The sequence below is a fragment of the Nuphar pumila genome, chromosome 15, assembly GCF_984573655.1.
Source record: "Nuphar pumila chromosome 15, dmNupPumi1.hap1.1, whole genome shotgun sequence".
Lineage (NCBI taxonomy): Eukaryota > Viridiplantae > Streptophyta > Magnoliopsida > Nymphaeales > Nymphaeaceae > Nuphar > Nuphar pumila.
In genome coordinates, this window is record NC_143263.1 from 2,288,384 (window position 1) to 2,315,273 (window position 26,890).

At 37.3% G+C, this 26,890-nt stretch overlaps 2 protein-coding genes across 3 annotated transcripts in view; both read right to left on the reverse strand.

Annotated features, from left to right (window-relative positions):
- Window positions 1–8,214, reverse strand: part of LOC149814111 (uncharacterized) — a 29,385-nt gene extending 21,171 nt beyond the window's left edge. The window contains exons 1-4 of one of the 2 annotated variants that reach the window (XM_089989289.1): window positions 7,947–8,213; window positions 6,113–6,285; window positions 5,463–5,549; window positions 5,135–5,293 (exon numbers count right to left, since the gene is read on the reverse strand). In XM_089989289.1, the coding sequence (XP_089845415.1) occupies window positions 5,135–5,293; window positions 5,463–5,549; window positions 6,113–6,285; window positions 7,947–8,052 (525 nt within the window). In that variant the 5' untranslated portion in view covers window positions 8,053–8,213. Of the gene's footprint in view, window positions 1–5,134; window positions 5,294–5,462; window positions 5,550–6,112; window positions 6,286–7,946 lie in introns of both variants that reach the window. The other variant, XM_089989288.1, reaches the window with a different exon arrangement.
- Window positions 8,215–9,903: 1,689 nt separating this feature from the next.
- Window positions 9,904–26,890, reverse strand: part of LOC149814112 (GCN5-related N-acetyltransferase 6, chloroplastic-like) — a 37,074-nt gene continuing 20,087 nt past the window's right edge. Inside the window, exons 6-9 of the mRNA XM_089989593.1 lie at window positions 20,389–20,494; window positions 19,989–20,142; window positions 19,812–19,888; window positions 9,904–10,198 (exon numbers count right to left, since the gene is read on the reverse strand). Coding sequence (XP_089845719.1) covers window positions 20,468–20,494 — 27 coding nt within the window. The 3' untranslated portion in view covers window positions 9,904–10,198; window positions 19,812–19,888; window positions 19,989–20,142; window positions 20,389–20,467. The remainder of the gene's footprint in view (window positions 10,199–19,811; window positions 19,889–19,988; window positions 20,143–20,388; window positions 20,495–26,890) is intronic.

The window sequence follows — 26,890 nt, forward strand, 5'->3', positions numbered from 1 at the left end:
ATACAGAATCTTCAGTCCGGAAAGCCAATTGGGCGAGGCCATAGAAGAGGAGATCTCTATGTCGTGGATAATCTTGAGTTACCAAAACAACCGTTTTGTAATTTTATGGAAAAAAAAGATATAAAATTTTGGCACAAAAGACTAGGACATCGTAGCATGACCAAATTACACTTGTTTTCATTTCTTTCAAATTATAAAGAAAGAAATTTTGTGTGAAGATTGCATTCTTGACAAAATGAAGTCTTTGCCATTTGGACCAAGACATTTTATAACTAAGGACCCATTTGAGTTAGTACATTTGGATGTATGGGGACCGACTCCAGTCGTATCCAAAGGAGGGGTATCCTATTATGTTGTGCTTGTAGATGACTAGTAGACATTCTTGGATATTTTTTCTAAAACAAAAATCGAAAGTATTTGAGTGTTTTAAAAAATTTCATTGTCATATTAAGAATCAATTTAAAACTAATATTCAAATCTTTAGAACTGATAATGGGGGAGAATTTGTGTCAAAAGAATTCAAAAATTGTCTTGACCTAAATGCAAGGTTTTAAAACCTGTGACTCGGGACTTGACTCGTTCTTTATTGACTCGTGACTTGGCGGGTCAACTCAGTGACTCGGACCAGGTTTTGTTAACTTTTGATTTTAAAAGAAAAACAATATATAAATATGCATTAGAAGATAAATAGTTGAGAAATGATAAATAGTTGCTTCATCCTTGTGATTTGAGGTTTTAATTTGGTCGGCGAATCTGTTTTTCTTGGATCTAGTCATAATGATCATTCTTGTAAAGGAACATGAGAAATTCTCAGAATTGTTTGATCACTTCTAAATTTGTTCTTTTCTCGTGTTGTTGTAACCATCTATTTCTTTTCCCCTATTACCTTTATGTTCATTTATTTCAGAGAAGCTTTCTATTACAGTTGATCTGCAATTTCTATGTTCTCCTTCATTGAATTTGTTATGGTAAGATGAAATGATTTGGAATTTTGGACGTGTTGTCAAATGTGTTAGGAATGCACATCTATGTTATGTGTTGTTAAAATTTTACTGGTGCATTGTCTTTAATGGAACCTATAAGTCACAGGTTAACAGAAAATACACATACGTAGAATTGCAAAGTCAAGGATGAAAGCACATAGTTGAGTGTGTGATGGATAAGACTGATATTTCCTTAATTTTTACCTTCAAAATATTCCTTATAGTAAGATGAATTGGATTGCTGTGGTCAAATCATAGTGATAAACTTCTCTTAAGGTCCTTGTGATGCACAATGTAATCTAGTGACAATTTTGATGCACAACTAGATAAAAACAATTCTAGAAGTTTTTTTTTCTTCAGTATGATCTAAGGCCCAGCACTCGGCCGAGTCAGGCCCGAGTCTTGGCAAACCAAGTTTGCCTTGCCGGGTTGACTCGCTGGAGGGCCGAGCCAAGCCAAGTCACCGAGTTGACTCGGCGAGTTTTAAAACCTTGCCTAAATGAGATTATTCACCAAAAATCGTGTCCATACACTCCTCAACAAAATGGACTAGTCGAGAGAAAACATAAACACATTATTGAAACCACTAAAACACTTCTTGTGTCTAAAAATGTTTCAAAAGCTTCTTGGGTTGAAGCCGCTCTTACGGCAGTCTATTTGATAAATAGAATGCCTTCCAAAAACATTGAAAATATCTCTCCTATTGAAAAAAAATTTAAAACATTTTCCGATTATAAAAGGTTAAGGGTCTTTAAATGCAAATGCTTTGTCCTTACCAATAAGAATGGCAAATTTTCTCCAAAAGCAATCCCTTGTGTTTCTTTAGGCTACGGTGAAAGCCAAAAGGGATATAGATGTTATGACATTGAAAGAAACAAATTGTATGTTTCTCAAAATGTCACTTTTCTTGAAAATGAAATTGGTTTTTGCAAGAAAAAAATCCAAGAAAGTTGTGACTACTCGTTTCTTTTTTACCTTGTCAATGAACATGAATGGCGTGAAAATATTCATGACACATGAGAGTAGAAATGAAGAGACGCATAATGCAAGTGAGAGTGTAAATGGGGGTCTTAATGATATAGACTCATCTCACAATGATATACAAACCTGTGCTCGACGTACTGAAGATCATCCACCATGTGCTTTAAAAAGATATTCTCAAAATCAAGAAGTAGATTCTTCTAGTTTTAGAAAATTCATAAGAATTTTAAAAGCCCCTAGTAGATTTATATCTTATGATTCCTTTGAACCAAGGTATAGGTCATGCCTAATGGTCATACACTCATATTCTGAACCACAATCTTATCATGATGTTAAACATCATCTAGAATGGATTAAGGTCATGAATGATGAATTAGAAGTCTTGAAAAAAGCAAAAACTTAGGAAATCCAAACATTACCTAAATAAAGGAAAACTATAGGATGTAGATGGGTATACAAGATAAAAACCAAATGCTATGGAACATTAGAATGATACAAAGCTAGGTTAGTAGCTAAGGGATATATTTAAGAATATGAAATTGACTACGATGAGACATTTGCCCCATTTGCTCGAATGGCAACTGTTAGAACTCTCATTACTATAGCCTCGATTAAAAAATTGTTTATATTTCAAATGGATGTAAAGAATGTGTTTTTGAATGGTAATCTAGACGAGAAAGTTTACATGGATCCCCCACTAGGCTTAAACTTAGCACATGGGAAAACTTTTCGATTACGTAAAGCCTTGTATGGCTTAAAACAAGCCCCCAAAGCTTGGTATGATAGGTTCAGTAATGTGATAACACAACTTCATTTTAAATCTTGTTTTACTGACATTGTGTTGTTTGTTGAGTCTTCTAATGCAGAGATGGTGATCTTACTACTTTACGTAGGCAGGGAGTTGATCATATCAGAGATGTGCTTAAGACCAACTTTGATCTTGGCTTTTTGCAGTATTTTCTTATAATAGAAATTGCCTACTAACCTCGTGGTTATTTTTTGTCACAGACTAAGTATGCAACAAAGATCATTGAACGATCAGGACTCTCGGATGAAAAATGGGTTGATACTCTGGAAGTCATAAATGCCAAAATGAAGAAAGATGGTGGTGAGCCTCTACAAGATCCAACCCCCTACAGACAAATGATTGAAGTTTTGTCTTATCTTTTCATTACTCATCCTGATATCTTTCATGTTATTCATTCTGTTAGTCAATTTCAACATGCACCCACTACAGTACATATAAGTGTTGTAATGAGAATTGTTAAATATATTAAGAATTTCATTAATCATGGATTGTTTTTATCATCATCTTCCTCGTTATAAATCATTGCATATTCTTATTCTGACTGAGAAGGGGATGTAAATGATAGACACTCAACCACTGGTTTATGTGTGTTTGTAGGTGATTCATTAATTTCATGACGATATAAGAAGCAACAAAAAGTATCATTTTCCTCCACTGAAGTTGAGTATCGTGCCATGGCAACGACCATATCTGAGTTAGTATGGGTGTGGCAACTTCTAGAGGACCTGAGAGTTCACATTGCAGAACCCTCCAGACTATGTTGTGACAACAAGAGCGTGATCTACATTACAAGCAATCATACATTTCATGAGAGGACAAAGCATATTGAAATGGATTGTCATTATGTTCGTGAAGAATTTTTTAAGAATACTATCACATTGCCTTACGTTCCCTCAGAATACCAATTAGCGGACTTCTTCACTAAAGCGCTTCTATCACCTCGATTACATTTTCTACTTGGCAAACTCTCGGTTGTCCCACCATGAGTTTGAGGGGAGTGCTAAGATATATTTAAAAACCTATGTAAACCGAAATACCCATCAAGGGTATTTTGATCTTTTCACTGAATAGGCGTCAGCCCATTAGAGGCTGATATTTTTTTATTTTATTTTCTCTTTTGTATTTTTTTTTTGTCTTTTTACTTTTTTCGTTTTTGTCCTTTTATGATAGGGACAGCTCCATATAGCTGTTGGAGCTCATGGGTGCAGCCCCAACAGCCACATGGGGCTGCCCCCATTTGTCTCCTCATGTATTATAAATAGATCGCTTTAGGCCTTATATTCTCAACTCCTTTGTAAGTGTATTCATGAAATAACAATTTTATTTGACCGTTGTGTGGGTGGTTTGATTATTCAATCAAGTATTTTACTTGATTGAAAGTGTGTTCTTGCATGTGCATTGGGTTGAATCCATTTCATTAAGTCAACGAGTGTTCAAGCACATCAGTGCAAATTCTGTGATCCAAAATTTCACCTTTATGCACTCTGACATTAAGGAAACAGAGCAGACACTCCCTCTCACCGAGATTTTCCTAAATGTGGTCTAGATCATGAAGCAATCTCTAAGACCAAATTTCAATGCATAGTATTCACATAACAACAAATTGGGTGCCCTAAAAGTCCCTGACATTCATTTTTAGCTTCCCTGAAGACACATCAATCAACACAATAAACCATAGTTGGCACACTCGCGGGTTTGAACCAGCAAACTCAGCAACTCACTTCGAGTGGAGTCCCACCAACCAAGCGGCAATTTGAGCTCCGCTCATTTTTCACCCAAACTCGGTTGGCACTTTGTGTCAACCGCTTTGTTCCAGCACACTCGGCCAAGTTCTGTGCGAATTATAAACTGCTGGGTATGTGATAATCATTATGAGTGGTGTCATGCATTCGTGTGTCATACAATCCTCTCATATGGTTTTGGCAGGTTCAGGTGCACCAAAAAAAAAAGAACTGAAGGAAAGTGGCAAGCCATTTAGTCATGGGCTGAAGGCTGAATTTTGGCTGACCTGACTGGGTATGGCAAGAAACTGTATAATACACGCACAAGTACTACTTTTGGAACAAGGATAGCAACATGTGAATGCCAAAAATTCACCATGTAAAATATGTTTTATTTTTTTATACTCTATTATTTTTAAAATATTTTAAAAGTACTTTTTATATTTTAGGAAATTTTATTTTTAAAATATATAAAAAAATAAAAAATCCAAGTTAACTAGCCAAAGTCACCCCAAGTTATGAGTTAGACACCAAACGACTTTTGTTCCGAGTCACCGAGTGGGCCAACTATGTAATAAACCAGCTAAAGTTCAAATGATTGAAAACATCTAATACATAATTCAGAAGAAACAACACCAGACCTGCATGACTTGTCTCTCGTAGTCACGAAGTTGCTGAGCATATGTCATTTCTTTGTTAGATACTCTGAAGATATATGTAGAAATCCATCCAAGAGTCAAACCCAGAACAATCACCAACTGAACAACATTGCCTGCTTGTAAAGGATTTACTCCAAAAAACTGAGACATCAATAAAATAAACTTAATGAGTGACAGATGAAATGGTCATTACTGACTGAATGACCTAGTGATTTTAAAGAGGATTATCAACACACACACACACACACAAACCCCAATTACTGTCATTCAGAAAATAGTTACAACTAGAACTAGTTTTGCACATGATCACCTCCAATCCACTTTTCAAGGCAACACCAGCAATCATGACGCCAAGACCTATCAGCAATACATCTTTCCTAGTGTATCCAAAAGGTGTCTGCTCACCAAAACAAAAAATATTTAGGCAGTGTATCAACAGTAATATGAATGAAAATTGAAAAATGCTTAGGCAATGTTATTGACAGTAATATGAATGCATTTAAATAGTTTCATGAACATCCACAATAATGATTGAAAAAAAGAAAGTTACATCCTTACAGGGGGGAAATTGAAAAAAAAAAGAGCAAAGCAAAAAAGCCTAGTTGAGTACAAAGGATAACTAAGCAGACAAATAAAATTTCAAGAAAAATATAATATTTCCAAGAAATATCAGATTTCTCTTCCATTTTAATTTTGTTTTTCTGCAAAGGTATCTACCCTTTAGCAGATGTTACAATAGAACAAAGACCAAAGCAACAGCTTCAGATGAGGTGACCAAACTTAAGAAAGCAAGGTCCATGGATGTTCCGATAGAACAAAGATCAAAGCAACAGCTTCAGATGAGGTGACCCCAACAAAATATGAATGTGAACCATATGAAATGGCGGTGCATCATATTTGGAAAACCAAAAATATAAATAGTGCAACAAAAGAAGCCCCCCACATTTATTGCATGTTTACCGTTGTTTGATCAGAAGGATCTTTAGCATCTTCCTGTTTAGTGTCTGATGATTGTGAGTCAGTGTTTCCAGATGTCTTGGTGAATATTTTCCAGGATTTAACATCAGGAGTACCTTTGCTTGAGAAAGCTACAAAGCATGAACTTTTACAAGTTGATGATACACATCGTCTGCCTGCAATTGAATATAATATTGAATACAGGATGTATGTGCTAAGCATGTCAACTAGTTCATCACTATCAGATGCAGGTATGAAAGATATACTCCAGGACAAATGTAAACTGCATTTAAATAGCAATAAAGTTGAGCTTTTCAAAGTTTACTTTGAGTCTCAATCTCACATTTAATTCAACAGCAGAAAAAATGGCTGCTAGAGATCTTACACATTTTTGTGCATATTCATGCAAAAAAAAATTGAAAAAGTGATATAATTTTCTATATAATTTGTAATATATTTTCTTTTACTGGCTTGTCTTTCATTTTGATATTATCTCTTAATGAGACACATACATGCATACACACACTGATACATAGCATGCACAAACACTGTTGTTAATATCCACTTATCATGTCAAAAACTGTTCCGATATATTATCTAGCAGAGCTCCACCGATGCATCTGTCACAGACATTGACTTCTCGAGAAGCAGTAACACATGCTTGTCAAACTTGGCGATAGATTCACAGCCTTAATAAAATATTTGTTAACTCTTAAGGCAATAACTGAAAGAGATGCTTATAATTCTAGTGCTTTTTACGAAAACCACAAATTATTTGCCTCATTATTTCATTATGAATCTTCAGCTTATATATTTTTCCATACTTAAATTGATTAGCTCATGTTAGTAATTGACTGAATGCTATCCAATACAGCAATTTTTCTCCTTCTCTATGACCTGCATTTAGGCCAGATTAGGCTGAGAACATAATCATGGAGATTGTTCCCTTCTTTTTATTAAGTCTTTTCTGCATGTCTGCGTGGGTGAAAGCCCAGTGAAAGAGTTGTATGTAGCCCTATTTATGCAGAGACAGTGACCACAAAGAAGGAAATAGGAAAATACCATTTAGAAGAAAAATAAAAGACATTACTATGATATGCAAGTTCAAATTTAAAAGGTGTAAATTATACGGATCAATTTGCCGTCCACAATTCTCCACGATGCTTGATTTTGTTTACCTTCTTTGGTTTTCAATATATGAAGCAAGCCACAAGATCCATTATTCGATTTGCATATTTGTTTATCCAAAAAGTATGGGCTCCTAAACCAATTATCTGTCACCCATACAGTCTAATTCCAAGTTTCTTGATGCACTGTTACTCCTACACTCTAATAGATGGCATCAAGCTTCCCCTTTTTCTGATAGTGAGCGAATTTTATTCCGATTCATCCAGCCTAAAAACCATCATTAGGGTCCTTATCATTTCATAATCGCAACAATTCTCTTTAGAATTGCATTTTTTTTCAAAAAAAAAAAACAATTCTCTTTAGAATTGCAAACTCTAATCCTCAGGACGATTCGTTCTTATGTCAGCGGGCGCTCGAGTTGGGTATTCAAATTGATATCATTAGTTTCACATCTTGAGCTCAAGATTGTCTAACAAGAAATGAGCTCAAGATTAACATAGTCATACTAATGATCATCCGCTACTACCCACCTCCCATTTCTAGCTAGTTCCCTCTTCTCTCTCACTAAACACAAGTGTTTTCAGGACTCAATAAGCATGAAAAAAAACACCACACTGTCCGTAGCAACATGATTGACAACAAGAAAAGGAGTATCAGGAAACAACAAGAGTCTTCAACAATACATTCAAAGACTTGCTTATAAAATCACCATTGGGGAAAAGAGACGATGGATCGATGCTTCTTCCTGCACAGAACCGGCGGCAAGGATGTGAAGAGGAGGAAGCTTGAAGAGATAAGCCCAGAACTGCAGCCATGAGGGAGTGCAGATCAACTTCTAGGCATGGAGTGTTTTAGTTGCTGCCAAATTTAGCCATCTTGTTTCTTTGGTTGTGCTCGATCGGTGCTGTTGTGGGAAGCGGGAGCTCGTTCTAGCTAGCCATCCCTGGCCTCATCTCTCCGGATATTTTCGCGAGAAAGGTGATGCTGACGAAAGTAAGGAATGTTATCCTTGATTAGAAAGTGAGTTTATAAATCAAGTCCTTGCAGTTGGTTGCCGCCACCAAGGTTTCCCTTCTTAAACGTTTTCAACGCTATACAAGGAGCCCTCCCCTTCGTACAGAGCTCCTTGAGGTGTTGGAACCTGACCCCCCATTTACCGCTTACATGATAATAAGTGGGTGGCGAGACCCATGTGGGCTAAGCTTACCCACCAAAGGGGTTTGGCGCAGCCTAGGCCATTAGACAGGCGGTCAAGGTTAGCGTCACTGTCCTTGCATTGGCTCCTTAAAGGTGAGGGATGCACCCACTAAGTTTTACGTTATCGGGCTGATGATCGTACTTACGGCAGGTTAAGTGCAGCGTGGCTAGGTCTCCGTCCTAGGGGCAGTTTCTTCGCTGCATAAATCAAGGAAAGAAATGTAGACCAAGCTTAATCATTCTGACAGTTTAGTGAACTCACCTCATATTTACCAGGATACTAAGGGCCTGTTTGGAATCTGTAGCTGGGATGGGCGTTTATGGAGTTTATGCATTTGAAGAAGTGGCAGCTGCCAAATCCATGATTTAGTATAAATACAAAGCAGAAAAGGGCCCCACTTCCCATTCCAAATGCACAAACGCCAATCCCAGCGCCAAGATTTAAACAGGACCACCAAATGCATAAACGTCCATCCCAGTGCCGAGATTCCAAACAGGCCCTAAATGGATACGAGAGAAGCGAAAGCGAACTTTTAAAAAATAATAATATAAAACAGGGAGCGAGAAATGTTTATGATGCGATTGTGAAAATTTATGGAAAGCGAAAAAGGAAACGAGAGAGAAACAGCCGGAATCAAAAGTAGAAAGAAGAGCAAGTGGAAAAAGCAGAAGTGATGGGAAGGGCGAGAAAATCTATTAGAAAGTGAGCAGAAAAGAATTTGCAAAACGAGTGGAAAGCATGTTTTCATTTAAAGTTTGTGATGTGAGTAGAGCTTTGGGCTTTCAAAGTGCGCTTCTCCCCAAAATAAGTACTCAAGGTAACATTGGCCCAAATGTGAGTTGGATTAAAAGATTATTGCAGCAACGATATTGAAATTTTCTTTCCTTGCTCCATCTGTGGACTGGCAGAATAACAATGTTGGGAGCTTCAAAAGGAACTTGCATAGCTTCAAAAGGCAGCATAACATAGTGGGATCAGTGCTGGGTTCTGTTCCGGCTCAGCCTATTACCCATAAGGACAACTTTGTGGGGCAGGCGAATGCCCCAGCTTTCACAGTCAGCTTTGTGAGCCCTGCTAAGCCCAGCCTCCAAAGTAGGGGCAACAATGGTCTAAGAACGATATCAGGTCTAAACGCTGGATTTGAATCAGGGTCCAGACCCGATAATGGACCTTTGTTTTGGTCCATATCCAACATTCAAGTCAAAGGTCCGACAGAATCTTGACTTCCTCAATAATCTATTGGTAGTTGACAAACTCACACCTTGCTTGATTCACCCAAGATTCTTACCAAAATCCTGCCTGGGAAACTTTAAGGCACGTCCAACAGAAATCAAACACCAAAATTAAACCAACTTCATATTACATCACTGCGATGTATATGAAAAAAATGAAGAATCATATCCCTTCTATTGCTCTCACCAGCAGCTGGAAGTCAAAAAAACAAAACCTGACCACAATACAGCTATCCTTAAGCAACTAGCATTCATTTCATTCAAAAAGGCAAAAAAACAACCAGAGTTGGTTTAAACTTCAAATCTCGCTTACAACGATTAGTTGCTGTACAAAAATACACACACATGAGTAATGTCCGTAGGCAAAGAAAAAAATATATATTGCCTTCTAGGACAGACACCAGTGCTATGCGAAGACTGATGGAAAACCTCACACAAAGTCTGCACTCCCATGTGAAAGTTAGCTTAAAGATTCAAACACATAAGTATCCTCTCATCCATTGCCATAGGGGATGAAGCGTCTTCCACCATCTGCAACAATAAAATTAGAACTTAAAACTTAAGAAATCAATGTACACACGCAAGGATGATAAGGATGGGAAGATTATTTTCAGACGACAGTAAGTGATGAAAAAGCACTTACAAATTGGATACCATTAACAGGTGAACTCTTCTTTATATATATATATATATATATATATATATATATATATATATATATATATATATATATATATGTGTGTGTGTGTGTGTGAAAATCTCTACAAAAAGAGATTGTGTGTAACACCACAATACAAGAAATACAAAGCGTGCACAAAGGAGAACACTCACAAGTGCACAAATGCACGGATACACATGCACAAAAGCATGAAACAAAATGAACTTCAATTCATAAGTTCCCAAGAGGGGCTTTACAAAAGCATTGTTATTGCATATGCACTCACAAAAAAGGATGAGTTTACAAGGGCCACTAAGGCCTATTTATAATGCAAAAAGAAGCCACAGGGTGCAGCTCAATATGACTGTTGGAGCTGCACCCAACGGTCACATTTGTGACTGTTGGGGCAGCTCCAACAGCTATACGGAGCTGTCCCTTTCACAACAGTCAAAAAGAAAAAAAGTGTAAAAAGAAAAAGGTGTAAAAGGCAAAAGTAAATAAAAAAAGAAAAAGTAAAAATGTTAGCCCATTAGGGTGGCTGACACCTATTGAGTAAAAGGACTGAAATACCCCTGATGGGTATTTCAATTTACAGTTAAAAGAGACATAATATTTTAACAATATATATATATAACCGAGCAAAGAACAAAAATCCATGAAAATCGCGTTCACATGGTGGTTCTCATATTCTAATGACTCATCTGAAATATGAGAACTAGGAGTATGGGCATTTCCAGTGCTTTTTTGCAAATCCAACCATCTAGATGTGTTTGGCATGGCTAGGAATCAACTGTTGGATCGTGTACTTTTAACCAAAAAATATGACTTTTGAATGCTCAAATATTTATGAAGATTATGAGCTGCTGCTTTTAAAGCCTTAAAAAATCTCATTTATGCATCATAATTGAATTATTCAAGAGCTGGTCCTTATCAAACCGGGCATGGTTAAATTTAAGAGAAAAGAACAAAAAAATCATGAAAATTGTGGTTCACACAGTACTTCTCATATTTCCAGTTCTCATATTCTAGTGACTATATATATATATATATATATATATATATATATATATATATGTTACAGTCTGTCAGACCTAGATTCTATTTCAGAGAAACAAGAAGGAAAGAGAGATGGACGAGAGAGAGAGAGAGAGTTTGATTCTTTCATTAACCCTAATCACCTATTTAAATAGGTGATTAGGTGGAACAAGATTACAAGGCATACGTAATTATGCTAAATTACGTATGACCGCCCCACCAGACTTATGAATATTACTTTTAACACTCCCCCTCAAGCTGGAGCATATATATCTATCATGCTCAGCTTGCTGCAATATCTTGAGAAACCTGCACTTGCGAGAGGCTTGGTAAAGGAGTCTGCAACTTTGTCTTCAGAAGTCACATGACTAGTAGAAATATGCCCAGCCTGAACTAAGTCACGTATATAGTGACAATCAACTTTAATGTGTTTCGTTTTCTCATGAAAAACCGGATTGTTAGCTATATAGGTAGTTGCTCGATTATCACACATCATCAACATTGGGGATGGAATCATCACTTGAAGGTCTTTTAGAATGGACCTAACCCACATCATTTCAGCAGTTGTTTGAGCCATAGCTCTATATTCTGATTCAGCACTGGAGCGAGCTACCAAAGTTTGTTTTTTACTTCTCCAAGTAATCAAGTTTCCTCCGACAAATACGCAGAACCCTGCGGTGGACTTTCTATCATCGATGGCCCCTGCATAGTCTGCATCTGAGTATGCAATTATATCCAGGCTGGAGCTTTGTTTATATAACAATCCCTTTCCAGGGGAGGATTTCAAATACCTGAGAATCATAGTTGTCTGCCAATGCACTTGAGTAGGTTTGTCCATGAATTGGCTTATCTTGCTCACGGCTAAGGAGATATTTGGCCTTGTTACAGTGACATATAAAAGCTTACTAAGGATCTAAAACTTCTACTATCAATAGGTTCTGCTTTTTCATCATACATATGCAGTTTAGGATCCATTGGTATATTGACTGGTTTGGCACCTAACATCCATGTTTCCTGCAGTAAGTCAAGTACATACTTTCTTTGTGATAGAACTAACCCCTAATTGTTTCTGGCCACCTCTATGCCCAAGAAATATCTAAGAGAACCGAGATCTTTTGTGACAAAGTGTTTCTGAAGATGAAGTCTGAAATGTCCTTTGCACCATGGTTTTAAAACTCGTCGAGTTAACTCGTAGACTCGGCTGACTCGGCTCGGCCCTCCAACGAGTCAACCCGGCAAGGCAAACTCGGCCTGACAAGACTCGGCCTTGACTCGGGCCTGACTTGGCCTGACTCGGGCGAGTTCTGGGATGTTTGAAATTTGATTTTTTATTTGAGTTAAACAAACATGGGACGAAGTACGGTTGTTACAGACAAAACATATGTTTTGTTTGTTATGTTCTAAGGGTTTGTCCAATCTTGGACAAGCAATCAGACAGACCCTTAGGGTCTCTTGTGAGTGTGTCCTTAGTGGTCCTTGTGTTGGCTGATTTGGTGGACTGATGTGCTCATTGGATTTGTGGTATGTGTGCTCTTGGATCTTCCCTGTGTGTGTGTTAACTTCGTAACAGGTACTAAGTATCACTATCATAGCATAATCAACTATAATATTCATCATGTATTATCAGAAGCATAAAATTAAGGAACTAAGTATATGTTGGAAACTGGTAACTGGCCAGTAGCTAGAAGTCACTCAAGAGAGGATTCGTAACGTTTTCATAAATTTCTACCAATAAGACAAATGTCAACAGAGCTTCACATAAGTTCTTGATTGCTTGACAATGCACAGAACCATCAAAATACAAAAATCTCGCTAATTCATAAGAAACAACATTAGGAGCCAGTGTTCATAGGGAAAAGAGTTTTAGCTCTGTTTGGTAGTGAACAACCAAGATTTTATATGCTGCATCTCTTTCAAGAATTTTTGTCATGCCACTTAATTTCATATTTTTCAACTGACACCATAGTTATTCTTCAACTTACTCCGTAGTCCTTTGTCTAAAAAAGAAATTTGAAGGCTATTTAGCAAGATATCCTAGAGTTTTTTGCTACAGCATTAGTTGCTTTTAATGACCTTTGTTCATTTGTCAAGGATGTACATTTATATATGGTCACATGGATAACAAAAAGGACACATGGCATGCCATTGTTATTCAATTTTTCATTAAGAATACTGTAAAAGGGGCCATGACACAAGGGTAACTGGTAAGTTGGGAATATTCCTGTGAAATAGTCTGGGAGAGATCAGCCTATGCATTTTTCAATGCTACTGCTCTCTATGAATGGTTTAACTAGAAAATGACAAACCCAGGAAGTAATACAAGCAAAAACCAAGCTAATTTAGTTGATGCCAATTGTTATCAGCTCAAAAGCAACCTAAGAAAGAGTCACATCTCTCTCCCAGTTTCAGTGATTACATGCCTTTACACAACCCAAGGATCTCTTGTTTACTGAAAAACATGGTTTGAGACAAATTATAAATTGTTTTTCTTTTAAAATCAAAAGTTAACAAAACCCGGTCCGAGTCACCGAGTTGACCCGCCGAGTCACGAGTCAATAAAGAACGAGTTGAGTCCCGAGTCACGGGTTTTAAAACCTTGCTTTGCACTACTCCCTGTAAGAATAATATCATCTACATATACAACCATAACCACAATACACGCGGAGGTTTTCTTGATAAACAAGGAGTGATCTGAAGAAGACCTGTTGAAGCCAAATGCAGACATCATTTCAAATAACTTCTGAAACCATGCACGGGGACTTTGTTTAAGACCATATATAGCCTTTTTTAATTTGCACACCTTGTTACACTCCTCCTGAACCTCAAACCAAGGAGGTTGCTGCATGTACACAGTCTCAGACAGATCCCCATATAAGGTGTTTTTCACATCTAACTAGCATAAACTCCATCCATAATGAACAACTACAGATATGACCAACTGAATAGTCCCAAGACGAGCTACTGGAGAAAAGGACTCAAAAAAGTCAACCCCATATGTTTGAGTATACCCTTTGGCGACCAACCGAGCCTTTTACCTTTCGATTGAGTCATCTGAGTTGTACTTAATGTTGTAGACCCACTTACATCCAACGATATCTGCATCAGTAGGAGGAACAACCAAATCCCATGTGTCACATGAGAGCAAGGCATCCATCTCAACCTGCATCGCTTGCTTCCACTTAGGATCTAATAACGCTTGATGATGATTAAGTGATACAGAAGTGGCAGAAAGAGCAGAGATAAAATTCTTCATGTGAACCCCAAGGTGTGCCTCAGAAACAAACTTGGAAATAGGATGTAATGTGCATTGTCTTTTACCTTTCCTGAGAGTGATCGGTCTATCATCATCAACACTAGACATCTCAATATTTTCAGGAGAACTTACTTCTGAAGAAGGCAATGATGTAGGTGTTGATTCAGGTGGTAATCTACGAGTGTACACCAGAGGAGGATCATGATACCGACCAGTCGGGGAAGACTGAGAATGAGAAATAATCTGAGAAAACGACTCCAAGGGAAAAGGAGGAATGAGAAGAGGCAATGTATCACTATGTTCAACATGTAGTCTTGATGCAGTGGTGGAAAAATAAGGAACAGATTAAAAGAAAGACACATCTGCACTACCATACTCTCTACGGGAGATGGGATCATAGCACCGGTAGCCTTTTTGATTTTTTGGATATCCAAGGAAGACACACTTGATGGCTTGGGCAGATAATTTATCACGGTTAGGTCCAAGTTTATGAACAAAGGAAACACATTAAAATACTTTGGGAGAAATAGGGAATAGTGGAGCCCTAGGATAGAGAATTTGAAAAAGAATTTGTTCTTCCAAGAATGAAGACGACATACGATTAATGAGATAACAAGCAGTGAGAATAGCATCTCCCCAATATGAGGGTGGCATATTTGATTACAACATAAGAGTGTGAGCTACCTCTAGAAGATGCCTATGTTTTCTCTCAGCAATGTCATTTTGCTGAGATGTATGGGCACAAGTGCTTTGAGGACGGATGCCATGATTTCGATAAAATTGTAATAATTCATTTGACTTAAATTCGAGAGCCTTATCAGTGCGGATAATCTTGACAAGAGAGTGAAACTGAGTCTTCATTTCAATAACAAAAGACATAAGAATGGAGGCAACCTCCGACCTTTCTTTTATTAAGAAAACCCATGACAATCTGAAAAAATCATCAACAATAACTAAGTAATAACGACACTGAGATCGACAAGGTACTCTACTAGGTCCTCATACATCAACATGCAAAATGCCAAACAATGCCTGACTCGATGGACTCTGACTAGATGGAAAGGAGCTTATGTGATGTTTGCCCAATTGACAGGCGTCACACCGAAAGAAATCAGACGAAGAAATCTGAGGGATATGTCTACGAAGCTTTGGCAACGGAACATGACCAAGACGAAGATGCCACTGATAGGTACTGGAGGATGGCTCAGACACATAATTCATTGATCCAACCGGCTGATGTAGATAATAGACACCACCTTCCTCATGGCCTCCACCAATCCTCTTCCCCGTCAGCAAGTCCTGAAAAATACAACACAGAGGATCAAATATCACCCTACAGTTATTTTCCTTAGCAATACGACTAACAGATAGTAAGTTCTGAGGAAATGAAGGAGCGTGAAGGACATTAGTCAATTGAAGTGTGGGGGATATAGGGATGTTTCCCTGGCCTACAACCGGAGAAGATCTCCCATCAGCAAGTATAACATTGTGAGGCTCAGCAATAGGATGTAGCTTAGAAAAATTATGGGAAGTCCCACACAAGTGCCTAGAGGCACCCGAATCAATAATACATCTACTACCTTGATAACTCAGGCTATCACCTGTAGAGCATGCCACAGCAGCAACAGGCATAGGAGTATTCGAACTTGGAAGCCGGTGGGACACCAATTCATTATACTCTGCACGACTGAGAATAACTGAATCACTAGAGGAGGTAGTGGGGTTCTCTGCCTCGAGTTAAGCAACTTGAGCCTTAGACACATTCATTTTGGATGATGGGATAGGAGATTGACCAGTCTTATCCCAGCACCTATCTTCAAGATGTCCCAGTTTACCACAATATGAACATTGAAGCCTTACTCTTCCTCCAGTATTTCAATCGAGACCTCTTCCTCGAAAATTCAAGAAAGTACCTCTTCCACGACTTAAGGTGATTGCAAGGGCGGATGCCTGTGATTCAGATTGAGTTTGAGGAAGAGTGATGGCAAGCCTACTCAGACGATTATAGGCTTCTGCAAGAGTAGGAACATCAGAACTAGTTAGCATTTGAACTTTGACAACTGAAAAATCAGATGATAATCCTGCAAGGAACCGGGCAACCATAGTATGCTCCTGATGGGACTTTTGTTTGGTGCAACATAAGGGTCTCTGTGCATTTAACCTCTCAAAAGCAAATTTAACAGAGGCATAGTATTGGGCCAAAGTTTGATCTCCTTGTTGCAATTGATAAATCTTTTGCTCAACTTGTAGAATACGACTCACATTGGTTTCATAAGAATATGTATCACGGAGATTGTCCCACATTTGTTTAGCTGAGGTATAATAAATCAGTCCATCAGCTATATGAGGTTGAACACTGTTCATTATCCATGACATCACAATGTCATTGTCTTCGTCCCAGGAGACATATTTTCTTGTTCTTTCAGTGGGTTCCAATTCCAACAGAATGTGTTTTTTCGATGGCCCGAAACAGACATCATAAAGGTGCGAGACCACCTTGCATAATTAGTATCATCTAGCTTAACTGAGGATCCATATGAAAAGGGGTTCACAAAGGCCTTATATTCACCAATGGCCTCTAATTTTTTGTCATTGTTTAGAGCACTTGAATCAACCATAACAACAACAAAAAAATTGTTCACCAGGGACAGCAACAAGACACTTGTTGTTTCTGCGCAACACTATCTTATGCTCTTCTCCTTCCAAATCTGTGATCAGATCTGATTTCAGATCAGCGTCTGACAAAAACTTTCAACAGACCAGATCTCCACTTGGAACGGCACCAACCTGATCCAAGTCATGGCTTCAGATCACTGGTTCACGATGATAATACACACTCTTTCTGATCAGCAGCAGCCTCAACGCAACATAGTCACGGTTACAACACCAGCACACACGACTTGTGCAGAAGTTTCCTTTTTTTATTTAAAATCCACGAGCATATCACGATGATCAGCGACACCACTCCTGCTTCACCCTTCACGATTGGCAGCAGTCTAATCACGATCCAGCGACACCACTCCTGCTTCACACTTCACGACCAACATCATCCTAGAGAGAGATCAGTGACACCACTCCTGCTTCACCCTTCACGATTGGCAGCATCCTGATCACGATCCAGCGACACCACTCCTGCTTCACCCTTCACGATTGGCAGCATCCTTGAGCAACCTCAGCAGCAGCGTCATCCCAGAAGGGAGACCCGCTCTGATACCATGTTACAGTCTGTCAAACCTAGATTCTGTTTCAGAGAAACAAGAAAGAAAGAGAGATGGACGAGAGAGAGAGAGAGAGATAGTTTGATTCTTTCATTAACCCTAATCACCTATTTAAATAGGTGATTAGGTGGAACAAGATTACAAGGAGGCATACGTAATTATGCTAAATTACGTATGACCACCCCATGAGACTTATGAATATTACTTTTAACAGTACTTCTCATATTTCCAGTTCTCATATTCTAGTGACTATATATATATATATATATATATATATATATATATATATATATATATATATATATATATATATATATATATATATATATATATAATTTCTTGAGAGAGAGAATTTTCAACATGCAACGAAAGCTCCTTCAATTATATATTTTTATCTTGTCAAGAAAATCAACATAAATTTGCAATCCATTTGAGTCAAGGTTCATAATTGTGGACACAACACAACCCAAGTAGATTGATGGACTAGAGGCTCATCTTATAGGCAACCTAAATTAAGTCATCAAGTTGTCAGCACATGCCTAATCAACTTCTATTGGCAGGTTTCACATCATAGTCACAACTATCACTGTTATTTTCGATGTATCACATTTTTTAATGTAAATAAAATAAATTGAAGATAACAAAAAAATGTGACATCGAATATTTTATTGCACCTTTTTGTAAAAAACATGATAATTGTTGAGCATGATTATGTTATTAACATCAGTTGCTAATATGTATATATGTGTGGTAATGCTCAGACCGTCAAGTGGTGTGTTGTGTGATTTTCTCAGACTTGGCATGCCTGTGCAAACTGATCAAATTTGCCACTGTTCATGCAGGTGCAATCTGATCAGATTTCTCACTCTTCGTGGGTGTGCGATCTGGACCAGATTTGCCACTCGTTGCTCATGTGCAATCTGATCAAATTTGTCATGGTGTTTGTGTGTGAAATCTGATCAGGTTGGCCACGGTGGGAGCATGTGCAATCTGATCGGAGTGTCAATTATGTTGGATGTTTGCATTCTAACCAGATTGGCAATGTGTTGGATGTTAATATATATAGGTGAGAGGGTGGCTCCTCCACATCCTTCAATATAGGATTATTTGTCCTTTGTTTTTGAAAAAAAAATGTATCCAACTAGTTGTTTGGCCTTTTTTTTGCTATGCTTTGAATTATTTCACCTAGTATTATTTAAATATACATTTTACTATAATAATACTTATATTTTTATTATTTTTAATTAATCGAGATTCTCCCAAGAAAACATTTGTTTTTTGGCCCTTTTTTGCTATGCTTTGAATCATTTCACCTAGTATTATTTAAATATACATTTTACTATAATAATATTTATTATTTTTAATTAACTGACATTTTCCCAAGAAAAACAATTGTTTTAAATATCACAAAATTTTCTCATGCCAAGAAAATCCCAAGAACGAGATCTGTGACAATTTCACACCAACTCCCACAGTCCTCACCCACGCCACATGGACACTAATACATATATGGAGAGCATGCATCTTTTAAATATTTAACTTTTAAAAAATTATATTTAACCTTTTTTGCATAATTTACCAAGTACAAACATAAAACTAAGGTCTCAACTCAAACTATTAAAAAAAACACAGATAGATATCAAAAGAAATAAAATCTGAAAAATGAAGATATGTTTGTATGACACATGTCATAGTGTGTCACTTGTCATGTCCTCGTGTCATGTTGCTAAAATGCCACACGGCTTAACATGTTCCCATGACAGATCCTTACACCAAATATACAAGACTCAATACAACTTAGTAAAGTTGGATGGAACAAAATGGATGCAGAGGCCAAGGTTGTAGGGTTTAGATAAAAGATATTCAAATCTTTCTAGTGCCTTCAAATGGTCAAAACAAAATAACCATTAGGTGATGAAACATTATCGCAAGTACAGATTGAATAAATAAAAATATATTGGAATTTGTTTAGTATCTAACCTCATAACCAATCTTCTGATAAAGTTCTTGAGCAGACTTGTTATCCACATTAACATGAATAAATATCTTCTTGATACCTAAAAGCAAAGAAAATAAAATGAGAAAACTCCAATTAAAGAACATAAACCAAAAAGGAAAAATAGGTCCATGCTCTACAAAGTATCAAAGAGAAGATACCTGCCAACATTGCAAATTCAGTAGCCAAATACATCATATTTGTTCCAATACCTTGACGCCGAGCATATTTTGCAACACAGAGATTTGCAACATAAGCATACCTTCCCAGGCAACAGGCACCAACAGCAGCAAATGTTGTAGCTCGTCTCAGCTCCTAAAAGGAAAACCATCATTAGGCCATACATTATTTACCTAAAACTGAAGGAAATTCAGAAACGAGTTGACCAATTTATGCATGGCTGTTCTGAAAAAAAATAGATTCAATAAGTTATTAGATACCCACAAGCCAGATTACAAATACTATAGAGAAACTGCAAGTGTGTCTGTGTGTGATATGTTAAGAGAAGATTAAAACTTGTTTTAAAAAGTAGAATAAGAATTAGCCCTTCGCAAAACTAACCCCAGGGAAGGTCTCCCCTTGCAAAAATGACCGAATGCATACATCAAGAGTCCCAACAATGCTGTTTAACAAAGTCCGTCTAACATTTTTTTTCTTCCTTCTTGGCCTGAAATTAAAATAATAATAATTATCAGTACCAATATTATAACAACAAGAGTAACCTAAGAAGAATAAAAAGAAAAAAAACAAAGATATCTAATGACATTATATGATTGAAACTTATCAAAACCACACCAGCAAATTACTTGGAAGGTAGTATTCTTCTCTAGTCAAAGACCCAAAGTAGGTAAACTCTTAGGTATCTTTGGACATCATGGCATGGACAAATCCACAGAACATGCTATCCTTGTCCATGGACATCAAAACATGGATATAACAGCTTCGTGCTGGGTATTATATGAATCTGGAGTGGGAACGAACATAAGTCCACATTGAGCTGAAAGATAACCAAGATCCATGCCAGATTTGAGAATCTGGGTCCAAGCCAACCTAACCAATAGTATGCTCCCCCCTTCACCATACCCCAAAGGCTAGGATTGGTTGCTTCACTGCTATGTTGGGTTCAGATGGAACTTGGTCCCCATCGAGGTTTTTGAGTTGGATTAGTTCTGGTTGGGTTTCATTGGACTCAGTAGCATACAGCCTGATTTACATTTGAGGTGGGCCTAAGCTGGATTAGGCTGGAACTTTAGATTGAGTTGGATTAGGGTTGTCTTTGGGTTAAGTTGGGTGCACACTAGGTTGGGTTAGGGATTGGTTGCTTCACTGCTATGCTGGTTCGTATGGAACTCGGTCTCCACCGAGCCTTTTGAGTTGGATTAGTTCTGGTGGGTTTGCGTTGGACTCAGTAGCATACAGCCTGATTTACATTTGAGGTGGGCCCAAGCTGGATTAGGCTGGAACTTTAGATTGAGTTGAATTAGGATTGTCTTTGGGTTAAGTTAGGTGCACACTAGATTGGGTTGGTTGTCAGTTCAGATTTGATTTTGTTGGTTGGGTCTAGCTAGTTCAGATTAAGACTTTAAGGCAGGTAGGCAGGTTCAAGATATGAATGTCCCGGAGGACAAAAAAATAAGTATATACAAGGATATCAAAAGAAAGGTCTCAAATTTCAGAAGTCAAATACAACACTTATTTTGGTTGGTTAAGGGTGGCTACAAAATTAAAGGAGTGAAAGAAGTTTCATCAATATGACATCAATGTCCACAAGAGATCCAGACAGCAAGCAACTTATGGTTCCTAGGAGTGGATATCTTCACATGGTCATCCAAATTGTAGGACTCTTTGCCCATTGATTCACCATACCAGCAATACCAAGAGTTCAAGAAAGAAAGGGATACCAAGGCTTGAACCTTTAGCCGATCATTAAAAGCCACTAGTTTTCATAGTGCAGTTACCGATAGGCCAAGGCCAAGTTGGTAATGTTTTTATCATCTAGAGTTTCAAAAGGTGTAAAACAATATACATCTTTGGACATAAATATCTTTAAACCTTGATGTTTACACTATTATATTTATATTTATATTTATCTTATAAGAACATATGCATCACATTTGTTAGGGAAAAAGAATCCAAGTTTCCATCCCAAGGTTTTCGATTATCGTGGATGGAATAAAGCAAGATTACAACCTATGTCCATGGATATAGACATAATACAGATTCAACAGTTTTGTGAAATTAGGACATAATGACCACATGCACGCACAGCACAAACTTTAACACACCAAAACACGAATATGAGTTCAAGAGCGAAAATCATGGATGTGAATTCTATCATCTATGGTTGAAGTTAGAGGATTGATTGAAATTAGAGAAAAGCTGTTATTAAATTTTTTATAAATATATCCTTAATTCCTTACATAAAATCTCAAAACATAGGGATGAGAGAAAGAGAGAGAGAGAGAGAGAGAGTGTGTGGTGGTGGTGGGGGGTGGGGGGGGCTTGAAGCAAGTTCTTATGGAGGTGTGATGTACTTTTTTGTATAAGCAAGCTGGAAGATAACAACCGTAGGATTTGAAACCATCATGATAGTGCAACCTTGTTAAAATGTAATATAGATATATATAATAATAATAATATATTATTATTATATATATATTTATTATTTTTATTTTTTATTTTCTTTAAATTTATTGTACAATAAATATTATCTAGTTCGTATCGAACTAGATAATATCTAGTTTGGTTAAGTTCCACTTGGAACTTAACCAAATACTAGCTGTTGGAACTAGTCCAACAGCTAGATTTCTAGCCATCTATGTCACATGGGTGCGGGTGCGGGTGCGGCGCAATTTCAAAAATTTTGGACACGGGGACTCGGCTATATATATATATATATATATATATATATATATATATATATATATATATATATATATATATATTAAAAATATATATATATAAGACTCGGTCAAAGTTGTGCCCATTAGGGGACAGGTGATGAGTTGTGAAGGCATTCTGTACACTTTCTTCATACAGGAATAATTCACTTTTGGGCACTTTCTTCATACACTGTAATAATTCACTTTCTTCATACAGGAAAAAACCACAAAAACTTGAGTTGTGCCCATTCTGTACTTAAAACTTGAAAGTGTACAGGTTTTTTAGTTGTGATGGGTTTTTTTCCTTACAACTGTAGCCCAGAAAATTTCAAAAAAAAAATTCAAAAAAAAAATTCCCAAAAAATGGACCAAAATGACCCTGGGTGCGTTGACCACACTCAGGGTCGGGTTGACCGAGTCCGAGCCGCACCCGTGTCGGTGCGTGTCGACGCGGGTGCGGCGACCTTGGAGCCGAGTCCGTGTGACATAGCTAGCCATTGGACTAGTCCAACAGCTGGAAGGGAGAGCATTAGCTCTTGTATAAATAGGGGTGCAGCCCCCTTGTAAACTTCACTTCTTGTAATGCTTTTCAAGCATCCTTTTTACATAAATAAAATTATTTATTTATGTGTGTGTTGTTCCTATTTTACCCTTTTTAAGGGTTTTGCTTAAAGTGTCTTTTAGACACTTCGTTCGATCATTCCAAGGGAGTTCGTGGAAGACCACCATTTCATTACATGGTATCAGAGCTACGGGAATATTAGATCTTGGAGAAAAGCTGCCTCGGTTTTTGTGCCCCTTGCAAAAGTGTTTTGCCGCTTGAAAGGAAGTGTTTTATCACTTCATTTGAAGAGCTCACACGTCTTGTATCCCTTTCCTTTTTCATTCTTTTATTGTTCTTCTCTTCTATCCCTATTATTTCTCTTCCCTTGTAATCGATGGATGACAATGATAAAGTCACTATCATTCCCATGAAGTTAAGTGATACGAATTATGTAACATGGGCTTCTATCATGAAGTACCATATATGGGAAAAAGGTTTATGAGGGATTGTGGATGGTTCTGATTCAGAACCTAAAATATCTCTTACCAAAAAAGAGGGAGATAAAGAGGTTCCTCTATCGGAAGAAGAGAAAATCAAAGCCCTAGCCTCTTATGAGAAAAAATAGAAAGAGTGGAGAATGGTTCATGCAAAAATAATGTCATGGCTTATCAATAGCATTGACATTAAAAAATGTTCAAGCGTTGCCAAAATTGATCATGCCGATAAGGCATGGGAACACCTTAAAAATATGCATTCCCTTAAAGATATTGCACATGTGTGCAACCTCCAAGAAAAGGTTCGAATAATGACTCAAGGTGATAAAACGATTCGTGAATATTACAATGGGTTGTCGAAACTTTGGGATAAACTTTCTCTCTTAGAACCAAAGTGGCATTGTGCCGAAGACATTGAGCTTCGCCAAAAGCAACTTGATGCTGAACACTTTTACCAATTTATAACTGGGTTAAGGCCGGAATTTGAAACCACCAAATCGGTCCTCCTTCACCGGGGAAAGATTCCCTCCATTGTTGAAACTATTGAAAAACTAACAATGGAGGAAAATCGTCTCCGAAAAGGTTCCTCTAAAACTGATGATGATTCCGTCCTATCTGTATTTAGGCCTGGGAATCACACTCGCACTTACAGGCCACCTCATTTTGGGAGGCAAAATAGCGAGTTTGATAAAAGAAAGGTGATTTGTCATCACGGTCATGAATCGGGGCATTATAGGCCTCAATGTCCAAAATTAAATAAAAAAGATGAAAAAAAGGTTGCATCAGTTGAAGAATCAAAAGATCAAGATGCACATGTTTCTATGGCTCAACTTATGGAGATCCTTCATCCTCTTCTTCAAGGGGTCTCTTCTTTCGCTGAAGCCTCAACTGGAGCGGCAGTTGCATCTGTTTCCCGTCCAAGTAACTTTCCTTGGCTTTTAGATTCTGGTGCCTCATTTCATATGACCCCACATTATAAATGATTATCCAAATGTCTTAAAAATAACTCAAGTATTTCAAAAGTCTTTACAGCAGATGGAACATCTCTTGAAATAAAGGGAATTGGTGTTTTGAAAAACACAAAACTTTTGTGTTTCAGAAGTTAGATATATCCCAAAACTTAATTTGAATCTCTTATTTGTTTCTCAAATTTCTGATTATGGACATAATATATCCTTCTATTTTGATGGTTGCTGGATACAGGGTCGTCAGTCAGGGAAGTTGATTCGGGAAGGCCATAGAGAATGAGGACTATATTACATGGATTTTTTGGAGCTACTCAAGAATGTTTTTTGCTTAAATGTTCAGAAATTGAAAACAGACTTATGGCACAAAAGACGGCCATCCTCATATATGTCTAAAATCCAATATTTTCCAAATTTGGAAAAGTTTTGTAAATCTGAAAATTTTGCTTGTAAAGACTGCATTCTTGGAAAAATGAAAAGATTACCTTTCGTTAGTAGAACTTTTGTCTCTTCAAAACCACTTGAGTTAATACATTCGGATGTTTGGGGACCCGCACCAGTAATTTCTAAAGGTGGTTTTGCATATTATGTCATCTTTATAGATGATTTTACTAGACATACTTGGATTTATTTTCTTAAACATAAAAATGAAGTTTTTACTCACTTTCAAATATTTCATAAAATGGTCACAAACAAATTTCAAAGTAATGTCTCCATTTTTCGCACTGATTCAGGAGGAGAATTTATGTCTAGAGAGTTTAAAAACTATCTTATTTCATATGGCATTATTCATCAACGATCATGCCCAAACACCACGCAAGAGAATGGTCTTGCAGAACGCAAACATCGTCAAATTATGGAAATCACTCGAACTTTATTAATAGCAAGCCAAGTGCCAAAAGGGTTTTGGGTAGAAGCAGCTTTAACTGTTACTTATCTCATAAACCGAATGCCATATTCTTCTTTAGAAAACATATCTCCGATTGAAAAACTTTATACCTTAGCTCGAGACTACTCCAGACTAAGAGTATTTGGCTGCAAATGTTTTGTATTTACAAACAAAAACGATAAATTCTCCCCTCGTGCAATCCCATGTGCCTTTTTAGGATATGCCGAAAACCAAAAAGGATACAGATGTTACGATGTTCAAAATAATAAATTATATGTGTCAAGGAATGTGACCTTTCTTGAAAAAGAGAATTTTTTTGAAAGTGAAAAACACAAGGATATTACTGAATATTCCTTTTTAATTGACTTAACTTCCAAATCCGATGAAGAGGATTTTTAATATAGTTTTGACAATGACCAAAGCCCTACTAGCTTTGATCTTGATACTGAAGATCAAACTAGTAGGGATGTTAGTCTTCAGTATTCAAGACGAAGAATTGGAGAGCAACGCCCTCCATGCGCGTTAGAAAGATTTTCTGAAGTTCCTCCTCGTAGGACTTCTAGAATCTCTAGACCCCCAGGAAGTTTGTGTCCTATGAATCTTTTTCACCCTCATATAGGGCAGCTCTTGCTTTAATTCAATCCTATGTTGAACCTTCCTCATATTTTGAAGCCAAAAATCATGCAGAATGGATTGAATCTATGAAATTAGAGCTAGAAGCTATGAAAAAGCCAATACTTGGTTCATCCAAGACCTACCTCTTGGAAAGAAACCTATAGGTTGTCGATGGGTCTATATAGTCAAAACCAAAAGTGATGGGACCCTAGAAAGATACAAGGCACGTTTTGTAGCCAAAGGCTACGCTCAAGAGTATGGCATTGATTACGAGAAAACCTTGGTTCCTGTGGCTCGAATGACCACAGTTCGAACTTTAATTGCCTTAGCCTCTATTAAGAAATGACCTATATTTCAAATGGACGTTAAAAATGCATTCTTAAATGGGAGACTTGTTGAAGAAGTATACATGGAAGCTCCTCTTGGTATTAGTCTTCCTAAGGGTAAAATTCTTCGTCTTGAGAAAGCGCTTTATGGTCTTAAACAGGCACCAAAAGCCTGGTATGACAAGTTTAGTCATGTTATGACTAATATTGGTTTTCGTTCTTGTTTGACTGACACTACCTTGTTTATTAAGCAATCTGATGCGGGTATCATTATCCTTCTTCTTTACGTGAATGATATGATCATCACTAGAGGTGTTGCTAATATCAAAACTCTTCTTAAAACTCATT